Source organism: Octopus bimaculoides, chromosome 15 (genome assembly GCF_001194135.2).
Source record: "Octopus bimaculoides isolate UCB-OBI-ISO-001 chromosome 15, ASM119413v2, whole genome shotgun sequence".
Classification (NCBI taxonomy): Eukaryota; Metazoa; Mollusca; class Cephalopoda; order Octopoda; family Octopodidae; genus Octopus; species Octopus bimaculoides.
In genome coordinates this window covers 14,675,088-14,688,369 of record NC_068995.1, presented here as the reverse complement: position 1 = coordinate 14,688,369, position 13,282 = coordinate 14,675,088, and the positions used below count along the sequence as shown (strand labels likewise).

Genomic DNA, 13,282 nt, shown 5'->3' with positions numbered 1-13,282 from the left:
TATATATATATATATATATATATATATATATATTCTCTTTTTCCATCTATTAGAGCCTTATATTTAACGGATTTTCATAGCATCTGTTGCCATTTAATAGCCAACAAGAATCTACAGTAGCTCATTGCTCCGACATTCGAAACTCTGAGTATTAATAATCACAACCGTTTACTGTTTGCTCTATAAATTATAGAATATATATATATATATATATTATATGCACATGCACCACAGGCACACACTCACATACACATATGTAAGGAGGCAGACAACATACTACTAACTTACCATTAAGAATGTATGCAGAATTTAAGGCCTTCTGGTACTGTTTGAGAACATTGACATAGAAAGTAGCTCGGTCTCTCACTTCGTCATCAGTATCAAGTTGGCATCTGAAGAAACAGGTAACAACAATACTTAACAGTAATAACAGTTTCAAATTGTGGCACAAAGGGGAGTGGGGGAGGCGGGGCAGTTTGATTACATCAACATGACCAATGTTTGTTTTATTGATCCTGAAAGTATGAAAGGCAAAGTTGATTTTTACTGGGATCTGAGTTCAGAAGATGAAGAACTAGAAAAAAAAAATGACTCAAAGCATTTTCTCTGATGTGCTAAGAATTCTTCCAGTTTGTCATTGTACTTAACTAAAAAAATAACGGTTTCCAATTTTGGTATAAGTCTAGCAAGTTCAGGGGAGGGGATAAGTTGATTACATTGACCCCAGTACTCAACTGGTACTTGTTTTATCGACCCCGAAAGGATGAAAGGAAAAGTTGATTTTGGTGGAATTTGAACTCAGAAAGTAAAGACAAATGAAATATCACTCAGCTCTTTGCCTAGCATGCTAACGATTCTGCCAGCATACTACCTTGGTTAATTGTGTGAGAATATTAGCAAATAATCAACATAATGTTAATCATTGTAGAAATATATAATCTTAATAACAATATTTCATTATCAACATTTAGAGAGTTTTGCATTCCTGTATTTTGAATAGAGTATTCATTAAAAGACTGGAAGTATGCAAAAACATTATGCTAATAGTTTGATTGGCAAACTCTAAGATTGTAATATATTATGTCAAGAATAAATATTTCTGAAATAACTTTTGAAGTCAATAAAAAGAAAAGCTTCACTTTATAATGCACAAAAATAATCTTGCTTACCTTTCTAAGAGCACGACACAGCTTGGTAAAAGATCTTCACACTGTGCTCCAAATTTAGCAAGGGCAGTAACAGCAGCTGCAGAAAATAATTACAAGACAAATGATGAAAATTCTAAAACATGGTAAATTCAGGAAAGAATTTAATACTGTATCTTTCAACATATGAGTTGAAATTTACAGCCAAAAAAAGATAGGTCAACTTGTACATTGAATTACTATGAAGGACCAAAAATTCCTGTGAAATGCAGCAGAATTGGGGAAGGTAGTGATGATGTTTGACTGTTTATATTATATACTACACTGGCTTGTATGCCAGAGAATATGGTATGCGTTTATAGTTTAAATGATAGTCAATAGAATTAAAGAGTCACCTAGTTACGGGTTTAAAATTGTAGCAGGAATATTGGTTGAAGCCCAAACACCAGTTTGGGCCTAGGAATTGAAACCAAAATCATTGTGTTCAGATGTGAAATTAAATCTAAACAGCAAACAGGATTCTGTCACAGATTGATGATATCAGCAAGTGATTGGCTATTCAGATCTCATGCAGAAACATTAAAAGCTTGCTTTTATTAGAAGCTGGGCAGAGCAGTGAAAATACAAGCAAATATCCTGGATATTGTAAACAACTATTTTCGGACAAAAAACATATTGAAATGTAATTAACATTCTTGTCTTTGGTGCCATTTTTTTGACAGACTGCTGCTACATATAAATGGGTTACCATGTGGCCAGTGGTCATAACACAGCTGATGCCAAGTAGTTGCAGGAACATATATACAAATCAACATTGGCTGCAAAATTCAATAACTATTAGTCCACTACATCTGCCAATGCATGTCTCACAGATACACAAAAACTGATTAACTAGGCTTCATATTCGTTCCTGTCTTTGAAGCCCTTTGTTGCAGAAGACTAACAGAAAACCTGATATAATTAAAATACTTTCAAAAAAACATAAGCTTTCATTGCAATTATAAGGGATTAAAATTGGACCCCTACCAAAAAAAAAAGTAAGATTTCTGTAGAGGAAGATTCTATGTGAAGAGTAAAAATGAAGAATGAAATGACATTACCAGCTCTTACAGCAGCATTTTCTAGAATAACTCTATTGTAGATAAATCTGATGTATTTAGAAGGTGTTGGAGTACGTGGTCCTTCGCGGCCAAGAAGATGAAGAATGCGGGTTGCCAGAACTGTATGTTCACAATCTTCGATGAATTCACACAAATGGGCCAAACCTGAGAGAAAATATAACCGCAGTGAAAATTCACTTTCATGGTGGAGCGTGTGTGTATGTGTGTGTGTGTGTGTGTGTGTGTCTATATAACTGTACATGTGAGTGTGTCAGTATGTATGTGTTTTGCTATGAAGCTCAATTTGTAACTACATTCCACAGCATGGCACCTTGGGCAAGCATCTTTTACTATTGCCTTGGACCAACCAATGCCTTGTGAATGAATTTGGATGATAGGGAGTGAGAAAACCTATCATATATGTATATTTGTGTGTGTGTGTGTGTGTGTGTCTGTTTGTCTCCCCATTGCCACTTGACAACTGGTGTTGGTATGTTTACGTCTCTGTAACTTAGCAGTTCAGCAACAGAGAGCAATAGAATAAGTACCAGACTTAAAAAAAAATTTCTGAAGTGTTAAGGTTGATTTGTTCAACCAAACAACTTTTCAAGGTGGCACCCCAGCATGGCTGCGATCCAAAGACTAAAACAAGTGAAAGATGAAAGAAAATATACACTCATGAATTCTCTGTCAGCTGCGTCTTTATGGCATGACAGTGTAATGGAAGGAAAAAAACCCACCTGACCTGTGCAGGAATGGAATAATTAGACGAAAAAATAATGATGATAAGGGAGGTTCTAACGTTTGAGCAGTACCCGATATCAGAACATGAGATTTTCTGATGGTACTGAATAAATAGCTTGGAACCATTCAGAAAGCCTTATACAATTTCTGTCTGAAATTTTAAGATTTAAACCCCCATCCCCTCACTCCCAGCAAGTTACTTTAATTTCATTTTTGATTTGTTTGCTCTCTATTTTGTTTTACTGTACAAGATCCACTGCTAATTTCAATTGTGATGTTTATTTAAATAGACATACCAGCTTCTTTTGCATCTGGGTTTTCATCAATGATAACAATGATATTGTTCACTATAGCTCGCTTGTAATCAAAGCCACCCTGCAACAGAACAACATAAAAAGAGATTTCAAAGTAAATACCAATATAAATTTATCCAACTTAAAATGAAATTTGATCACAACACTAAAGTATGTGTGTATATATATACATATATATATTGATAGAAAAGACAACAAAAAAAAAGAAAGAGACCTCGATATTATGTAAACAGAGGAATTTATCTGTAAAAATATGTGACAATTATTCGGTAGCCATGATAAAACTCTGAAAAGATGGCGGAGTGGGTTTCTGCCCTGGCATCCGAAACTCGGAGTTTTATCATGGCTACCGAATAATTGTCACATATTTTTACAGATATATATATACACACACACACACACACACACACACACATATATATATATATATATGAAGAGCCCCTTTGGTCATGAATAACCATGAAATTGCATCTAGAAAGTTACCTCCAAGGCACAAGTACTGGCAAGGTTGTTTATGGAAGACAAGCAGTCCCCCATGCATATCAGCCTTCCCTCTCCATGCCACCGATTTATCCAAGAGAAAGGCAAAGGCTGATATAGCTTGGCACCTGTGACGTCGCAACTCATTTCTACAGCTGAGTGAACTGGAGCAATGTGAAATAAAGTGTCTTACTCAAGAACACAACACACAGCCTGGTCTGGGAATCAAACTCACTACCTCGTGATTATGAGCCCGACACTCTAACCACCAAGCCATGTGTCTTTACTTATATATATATATAGCATGAAAATAAATTCTCATTTAGAAGGAAATAGACCATTTGAAATGCTGAGAAGAAAATCAAAAAATTTTAAGAATTTAATCCTTTAACATTCAGAATATTTTGTTAAATGTAATGCTTATTTATTCATGTTGTTTTAAATTAATCATGTATTATCTTGAAATTTTGAGATTTTAATAATAAGACTGCTTATTTTCAGAATGACATTGTAGGGTAGGTGTGAGAGGCCAGATCTGGATGGTTTGAACATAAAACAGGTAAGCTATTGTGGTCTGATATGGCTGATTTAACCCTTTAGCATTTAAACTAGTCATATCCAGCCAAAATAATCTACCTGTTTTATCTTCATAGTAGCCAGATCTGGCCTCTCACACATACCCAACAGTATTATTCTAAAAATAAACAATCACATCATCATCATCATTTAACGCCTGCTTTCCATGCTGGCATGGGTTGGACGGTTTGACTGAAGACTGGCACGCCAGAAGGCTGCACCAGGCTCCAATCTGATCTGCCAAAGTTTCTACAGCTGGATGTCTTTTCTAACGCCAACCACTCCAAGAGTATAGTGAATGCCTTTACGTGCCACTGGCACAAGGGCCAGTCCGGCGGCACTGGCAACAACCATACTTGAATAGTGTTTTTTACCTGCCACCGGCACAGGAGCCAGTCAGGCGACACTGGCAACGATCATGCCCGAATGGTGCTTTTTATGTGCCACCGGCAGGGGAGCCAGTCAGCGGCCTTGGCAATGATCACGCTCAAACGGTGCTTTTTATGTGCCACCGGCACAGGAGCCAGTCAGCGGCCCTGGCAATGATATCACTCAGATGGTGCTTTTAACATTCCAACTCATAACAAGGAGAATAAATAAGCATTACATTTGAGAGAGAATGCTGAAAGGGTTAAAATTCATCCCCGCCCCCAAAAAACAACACACAAGAAATACAAAGAATTTTTGAATTAGTCAGCAAAAATGGGTATCAATATTATAATATAGCAATTATTTACCTCGTCTCTTAACATAGAAGAAAGAAAGTTCATCACAACATTATGTTTGCGAGGGAATTTCAGGCAAAGAGATCTAGAGAATAGAAAAGGAACAGAAAAAAATGTTTTAAATCCATTTACACATAATTTTGAATTTCATGAAATTCTACATAGATATCTGTACAAACTTTGTACAAACCTTATTGCTTGAACAACAACAATTTTGAACTCATCTGAAATTTCATTCATGAAATTTGAAATCTGCTTCATCAGACGATCAACGCTGCTTTCGCTTCCAGTCTAGAAGTAAAATAATGTGACATGTATTACGTTTTATTTTAAGAGAGCTTTTACAGCCATTTGTTAAATTCGTATCTTACATGTTTACTGAAACACATTCATGACACAAATATACATACACCTCTTACTCGGTTTATGACCTACGCGACTTATGACCATCTGCATTTAAGATCACAAAAAAATAAATTTAAAAAAATCGATTTTCGGATGTCAGGCAGCTGCGTGTATGATAACTATGGCAGCATCTGGCAATGCAGGCATCCACTGCTTGCCACTGTCTCTCATGCAGTCTCTTTGAAGCATCCTTTGCATGAATGAAAACAGTGTTGAAAAATATAAATCCAACATAAACCAGATCGACTTATGACCTGTCAGTGAAATAAACCACTGAGTCTTATACACACACACACACACATATAACCCTTTCTTTCTTTCCTTTTTTTATCCTCTAACTAAGCCTCCAAAAATTCACCACACACACTTACACATATACACAGATATGTATGCACACATATAGAAAATTAAAGAACATTCTCTTCCCTATTCAATATTAGATTTTTTTCAACTAACACACACACACACATATTTTGAAAGTGCTAAATAAGTAATAATCCAAAATTCTACCTCCTTTTTCTTAATATATAAAATCTGTACACCACTTGAACTCTCTTTCTCTATAAATGTGTATGTGTGTGTGTGTGTGTGTATACAATAGAATAATTAGTAAGGAAATAAAAAAGGCAAACCTTAAGAAGAGTTGTGATAGCAAGTGTTGCTATGCTCCGGTTGAGGTCTGTGATCAGATTTTCCAAATCCAGATTACATGCAGTCACTGCTGCGGGATGTTTCATGGCTACCTAACAATGGTAAATAAAGAAATACAGGATTAGAAGAGCCACATTCTAACAATGTGTGTATGTGTGTGTGTGTGTGTATTTGTTTATATATATATATATATATATATATATCATCTTATAGTAAAAATGGATACATAAGGGTGGAAAATCACAGGAATAATACCAGATATCCAATGCAAGATACAATATGTGTGTTCAATTCCTTCAAGAATCAATAAATGAATTTATAGTATTCAGTCTCTAAAGTGTCTAAAAGGTACGGTAAAAAGACAAGCAAATACAACAATAAAAACTTAAGAAATATCATGAATGTTCAAAATATTTATTAAAAAAATATTTATAAATATGCATGATTTCTAAGTTGTATAAAAATATGACAATTAAAGTTAAAACATTACGATATGTAAACGTACATTATGATATAACATATAATGGGTAAATATATACGGTATGATGAAGTTATAAATTTACATGTATTATATTAAAAACGTGTACATTAGGACAGGATTTAAAAAAAAAACCCCAAAAAAACCTATAATATAAAAGTTAAGTTATATATATACACGCATACACACACAAATGATGAAATTAAAGAATTTCATTTAAATCAAATGGCAATTTTCTTTTTACTTTATTTGTTTTTCAATAACTAAATTGACCCCAAAAATTAATACTGCAAACCAAATATAAAGCATTGGGGGATTTAAAGCCTGTTGTATATATAAATATATATACAAAAGATATGAGGAGTTTAGGTTAAGGTAACCCAAACTAACAGGTACGTGTTCTGAATGCTCCAATAGGTAATCCACCAAAATTTCAACAAGAACACCAGCTGGAGTTGTGCTTGTGTGAATGTCTCGTTTGATAAAAACTGGCAACTGGTAGCTTACCTTTGGGTCAGTAGGTATTGGTTAAAGTAGTGAAGAAGGTAAACAATTAGTCAAGGCAAACAATTAATCAATAATAAAAAACTGGTGTCTGCTATCTTTACATGTTTTATATTATTTTACTATTTTCAGATTGAATTAAATGAATTTAAATGCCATAGTTCTGCCATGTCTAATTGTTTGCCTTCCTCACTATTTTAACTGATATATATACATACATACATTATATATATATATATATATATATATATATATATATACACACCTATCTGTATCTGTGTCATTGTGTATGTGTTTGTCTCCCACCACTGCTTGACAACTGGTGTTGCTGTATTTACATCCTCATAACTTAGCTGTTTGGCAAAAGAGACTGATAGAATAAGTACCAGGCTCTTCAAAGATAAATAAATACTGGGGTCAATAAGTTTGACTAAAATGCTTCAAGGTGGTGCTCCAGCATGGCCAGAGTCTAACGACTGAAGCAAGCAAAAGAATTTAAGGACCAAGGCTACTAATCATTCTATACTGGAGATAAAACCATTTGCAATTATGTTTCAGGTAAGTTTGTATTAAAGGGTTTAATGTTGGATTAAAATTAGGAGTGCAATGACAGGCTGTAAATATAGGCTTGGGTTCCAGGATTTTGGGAAAAATCACACTAAAGGGAAAGTGTTGTTCTGAAGCTTACTTTATTTAGAGTTCGGACAGCAGCAAACCGAAGAGTAGGTTTAGGAGAACTGCAGAACAATTGCAATACAGAGACGGCAGGTGCAAGTTCCTTTGCTGGTGTTGTCTTCATATTAACAATAGCATGGGCAGCTTCATATATAACCATTTCACTTTTGTGGCGAAGACAACTTTCAATGAATTCAAACAGCTGGCTTTCAGCACTGGAAAAAAAAATTAAAAAAATAATAATAATAATAATAAAGATAATAATAATAATAATAATGATAATATTCAGACAAATACAGAACAAAAACACCAGGACTTACAAATATATATAACATACAGAAAATTGCACTACTGGGCACTGCACACATCCTACGCAAAACACTTTCAAGCAGTAACCATAAGAGCATCACAGCAAACCACAGCACATACCCAAGGCACACAGAGCTGCGCTCGGTAGTGAAGCGAAAATAAAACTACTGAATAATAATAATAATGATAATAATGATGAGCAAGTATAAAGATCTTGAAATAGAAATTAGCAAAATGTGGAACCTGAAGACTAAAACAATACCTGTTGTCATGGGTGCCCTGGAAAGGGTAGCAAAAGGGGCTGATAATGCTGGCACAGCTGCTTTTTACATGATGTGTGTGTGTGTGTGTGTGTGTGTGTGTGTGTGTGTGTGTGTGTAGTTATGTATGTATGTATGTGTGTGTATGTATGTGTGCGTGCGTGTAAGTATGTATGTATGTATGTATGCATGCATGTATTTAAGTTCTGTTTGGATTTTAAGCTTTGAGTTTGCTATATTTAGCCCATCCACAGGTACTGGCTATCGGATACAAGTATAAAAGACTGATGCAATGTATTGTTACACCTATTATATAAGAACAATAATACAACAATATGCTTCTGGTAAAATGATGAAACAATTGTTAAATTATGTAATAAAGCAAATTGTTTGTTCCATTCTTCTTGTTTAAATCAATTTTGTCTTCAGTAATCGATTTACACATTAAAAAAATATCAGGAATATCAATAATATGTCATTTTTTTTGTTTGTTTGTTCTGTTCAACTATATACATATATATTTCTCTTAAAAGAAACAGAAAAGAGCCTTCAGATCACTCAACAGATTATTTAATCAAATTTGTCTGAAATAACTGGCCTGCAAAGGAAAGTATGAATGCACATGTATGCTGAATATTAAATAGCATATTATCATCGTTATTATCATTTTACCATGCTGGGGTGAGATGGTTTGATACAGTCTGATTTAGCTTCTATCCAAAGTTACTGCCCTTCAAGATGAGCTGGAAGACCATGTCTCATCAGTATATTTCCTTCGGCATAACTCTTACAGCTTGATGCCATTCCTAACACCAACCACTTGTAATAGATGTACTGGGTCTATCTTATCATGGCACCAGCACTAGAAAGGCTGCCATGTCCTCAGTGACATTAGAGAATCCTCTTTATGTTGTTTCTGTTTGTTCACCAACAATTTACGGATGACTTAAACCTTTTAGCATTCAAATCACTCTCAAATCTATCGCATATTTCTTCACCTTGCTTTGAATAAATCATGCATTATCTTGTAGCTTCAAGATTTCAATGGCGTGTTTGTATATTTTTCGAATGACATTGTAGGGTAGTTGTAACAGGTTGGATTTGGCAAGTTTTAATATGAAACAAGTAGAATATTTGGGCCAGATATGGTCGGATTGAATACAAAAGGGTTAAGAAGAGAATTATTCTGTAATTAAATTAGCTAACCTTGTTACAAAGTATTATATAAAGTAGGAAATTATTTAATGAAAATTTTAATTAAAAGTGAGATTCACTCACCCACATTCTTCTTCTTCAATTAATTTGCTGGCAATACGAATCTGTAACCAAACAATAATGATGTTAAAAGAGTCAATGGTTTTTTTTTTGTAAGATACATAATCATTACTCCAACAATGTTGCTATGTAATTATTATGTAAATATTTATAAATAACAATTCAAATAATTCAGTCATTTTTTTCTATTTGTAGCCAAAAAAAGAAGTTATAGAAAAATTTAAATCAGGGCAGAATGGAAAAAATTTTTTAATTTTATTAGAAAAAATTCATTGAAAAATCCCAAATGACATGGAACATTAACTGAAGCTGTAAATATATTAAGTGGGGAGGAGAGAGAGAGAGAAAAAAATAGTTAATCCTTCTTACCAACAAACAATGTGCATATGGGGATCGTAGAGAATGTTTGCTAAATTTGCTGACCAGTTTAGTAACAGCCAATTTATCATTCTTCCGAATGTGATACAATAATCCCAGTGCATGGTACTGAAATATAAAACGATATCGATATATTAACATTGTGATTTACTATTTACAAAGGTTACATTTTTCAAAAGGCTGAAGAAAAAACAAACACAAACATTTTAGAGAAATAATAAATTGGTTTTACAGTAAAACCAATCTGGATTGACAAAGATATAAGCTGTGGGTTTATTTATGATTTAAATATTCAGATTTTTGAGGTTATTATAAAAGGTTTACAACAACTAAAAGTTTGAGCATTGAACTGTCAATAAGACATCTACGGTTTGAGAAATGGTAACAGAATGGTAGACTTTGACCAAGAAAGTTTATTCTCTCTTCTCCCAAACTAGATGGAACATGTGGAAGACCCACATGCAGAATGGGTTTCTTTCAGTTTCCATCTACCAAATCCACTCACAAGGCATTGGTTGGCCTGGGCTATAGGAAAAGAACTTGCCCAATTTGCTGTGGAGTGAGACTGAACCCAAGACCATAAGGGAGGAAAGCAAGCTTCTTAACCACACAGCCATGCAGTTTATTTCAACATAAATATGGTAACAAAAGAGTGAGTCTATTACTCCAACTTCATTGAAAGAATTGTAACTAGCCTCAAAATATGATCAGAACAGGATGGTGCATCTTCACAGTTAATTAAGACACCTCACCTGCACCGCATAAACCTCACAAAAAGAAATGCAGCCGATTCATAAATATAATAACATTATGAAAGTGTCAAGGTGTAATGTAATGTAATGTAATATTGAAACAAGGCACCTACCTGCACCATAACATTGTCACTGTTTACTGCTTCTTGTGCCTCGTTTATCCATCTTTTTACAATTTCTTGGTTGCCTTTACATAAATGCTGAAAGAGAACATCAAGATATAAATATGAATTTTAATACATGTGAGTATATATGTTTTATGTGTGCGTGTGGATCTGTGTTTATTTTTATCAATGTAAAAACAGGGGAGGTGTAAGAAAAAAAGGCAACTTGATAATTTGATAAATAGAGATCAATAAAAATGTATCAGGATGAAATAAGGACCAGGATCAACGAAACTGAAGATAAAATAAAACAAGAGCACTCAGAGAGTGCAAACCATTGCCAAGGCAATACCAACGTCCTCTCAACGATTAGCCAGAGATGATTTTTAAAATGAAAATATGTATGTATTATACTCAACTGCTGTCACAAATGAGAATACTAAGAATGAACCCCACCGCTCTCAAAAATTAAATTAAAAAAACAAGATAAATAATCCAGAATCCTTGTCTGGTACCAGATCGATCCCAAAATCTAATCAGTTCGCACCAGTCAAAAGGCCAAACATCCCTCAAAGTTTCATCCAAATCCATACAGTGGTTCTTGAGATATCTTGTCCATGGACAAACAAACAATGACTGAAACTAGTATAAAAAAAGTAAAAGAATACAAGAGCAATAAACTCACCAAAGATGAAGTCAGAGCAGCACTGGACACTGAGTGAACCTTGTCTACAATGGCTTGTTTCATATAACGCTCAATAGCTTGCAACATACTGCCCTGTTTAGGAAATAGAAGAGAAAAATGTTGGGTTTAGAAGCATCAGAATTGTTGCAGCATGGAATAAACTACTTGTGTCCATTGTCAGCTGCCATGACACTGCATCCTTCAAAAATTTCATGCTTCCTGAAATTTGGCAACCTTATTCTTGAACTACTTATGCACTCTTATTTTTTATAACTCTTTTAATGTTCACTTTTCCAGCTTTTCTCTTTTTTTGTGTTTTATTCTATGTACTGTGCATGTACATATGTTGATGCACCATGTCGCTTGGTCGAGCATGCATGGTTGCCAGCATTTTCGAATTTACAAACTAGAATATCATTCTGATGAGGAAATGAAGGTTTTTACTATTCTGATCCAGAAACGCGTCTATGATTAACTAAGACTGGTTAGTTTCATTGTTTTTCTTCTTGTTTTGCCTTTGTGAGTTACAAGTATTGCTATCTATTGGAGTTTTAGTACTTTAACTGCTATTTCTGAATTTCGGTATGTGGTGAAGCAACTGTTGCTGATCCCTTAATTATGTTTATTGTGCATGTACATCTAGCTTTCATTGTGGTCTTTCTTTACTTGACTTATATGTCTGCTCTCTGTCCCTTCTATTAAACTTTTCTGATGGGTTATAGTGCACCTGAGTACCTGTATACAATATGCTCGTTATATGTATACAAGGTGCGATGGGTAAATTGTTGCCATTTTATATTTTTAATTTCGCACATGATATTTATCTCTTATTGGATTGAGTACCTTCTCTGTTGATCTTATCTGTAACAAAATAGTAAACTGTACACAGACAAAGTTGTAAGGTTGCTGCTTAGACTGTCCATAACAGATGACAAAAAGTCATTGATAACATCCGCAAAGACTTTCATCGTATAACACTTTTGTTTGACCCTGTTTTTGAATGCAAAGACAACAACAAAAACAAAAAAGACAATACATAAAAACAGCAAATGACTAAAGAAGTTTGTTGAACTTACATCAGTAATGGAACAGAGTGCTCTAATGGCTGGTCCTCGGAACTGGTCTTCTCGTCCTGTCATGTCTTTCATTAAACTGTTTAATGATAATGATGATAAAAAGATTATTATTATTATTATTATTATTATTATTATTAGAGACACAGAAAATTCCAATTATACTAACAGCAAGAAGGAGTGAGAAGAAGAATTAATCACATGAAAATGCTGCTTAGAAAATACACACTCATATATATCTTTCATCTTTTACTTGTTTCAGTCATGAGACTGCAGCCCATGCTGGGGCACTGTCATGAAGGGCTTTAGTTGAACTAATCAACCCCAGAACTTACTACTTTTCTTTAAGCCTGGTACTTATTCAATCAGTCTCTTTTGCCAAACCACCAAGTTACAGGGACATAAACATACCAACAGCAGTTGTCAAGCGGTGAGGTGGTGGACAAACATGGACACAAAGACACACACACATACATATATAGGATGGGCTTCTTTCAGTTTCTGTCTACCAAATCCACTCACAAGACCTTTGCTTGGTCCAAGGCTATAGTAGGAGACACTTGCACAAGGTGCCACACAGTGGGACTGAACCCAGGAACCATGTGATTGAGAAGCAAGCTTCTTACCAAAGTCACGCCTGTGCATATAT

At 34.5% G+C, this 13,282-nt stretch overlaps 1 protein-coding gene across 1 annotated transcript in view; it reads right to left on the bottom strand.

Annotated features, from left to right (window-relative positions):
- LOC106873628 (coatomer subunit gamma-2) overlaps positions 1 to 13,282 on the bottom strand; it is a 32,708-nt gene that overhangs the window by 12,058 nt on the left and 7,368 nt on the right. The window contains exons 6-18 of the mRNA XM_014921076.2: positions 12,637 to 12,712; positions 11,561 to 11,653; positions 10,885 to 10,971; positions 10,011 to 10,127; positions 9,645 to 9,685; positions 7,811 to 8,012; positions 6,122 to 6,232; positions 5,275 to 5,375; positions 5,097 to 5,169; positions 3,286 to 3,364; positions 2,246 to 2,410; positions 1,170 to 1,245; positions 289 to 392 (exon numbers count right to left, since the gene is read on the bottom strand). Coding sequence (XP_014776562.1) covers positions 289 to 392; positions 1,170 to 1,245; positions 2,246 to 2,410; positions 3,286 to 3,364; positions 5,097 to 5,169; positions 5,275 to 5,375; positions 6,122 to 6,232; positions 7,811 to 8,012; positions 9,645 to 9,685; positions 10,011 to 10,127; positions 10,885 to 10,971; positions 11,561 to 11,653; positions 12,637 to 12,712 — 1,325 coding nt within the window. The remainder of the gene's footprint in view (positions 1 to 288; positions 393 to 1,169; positions 1,246 to 2,245; positions 2,411 to 3,285; positions 3,365 to 5,096; positions 5,170 to 5,274; positions 5,376 to 6,121; positions 6,233 to 7,810; positions 8,013 to 9,644; positions 9,686 to 10,010; positions 10,128 to 10,884; positions 10,972 to 11,560; positions 11,654 to 12,636; positions 12,713 to 13,282) is intronic.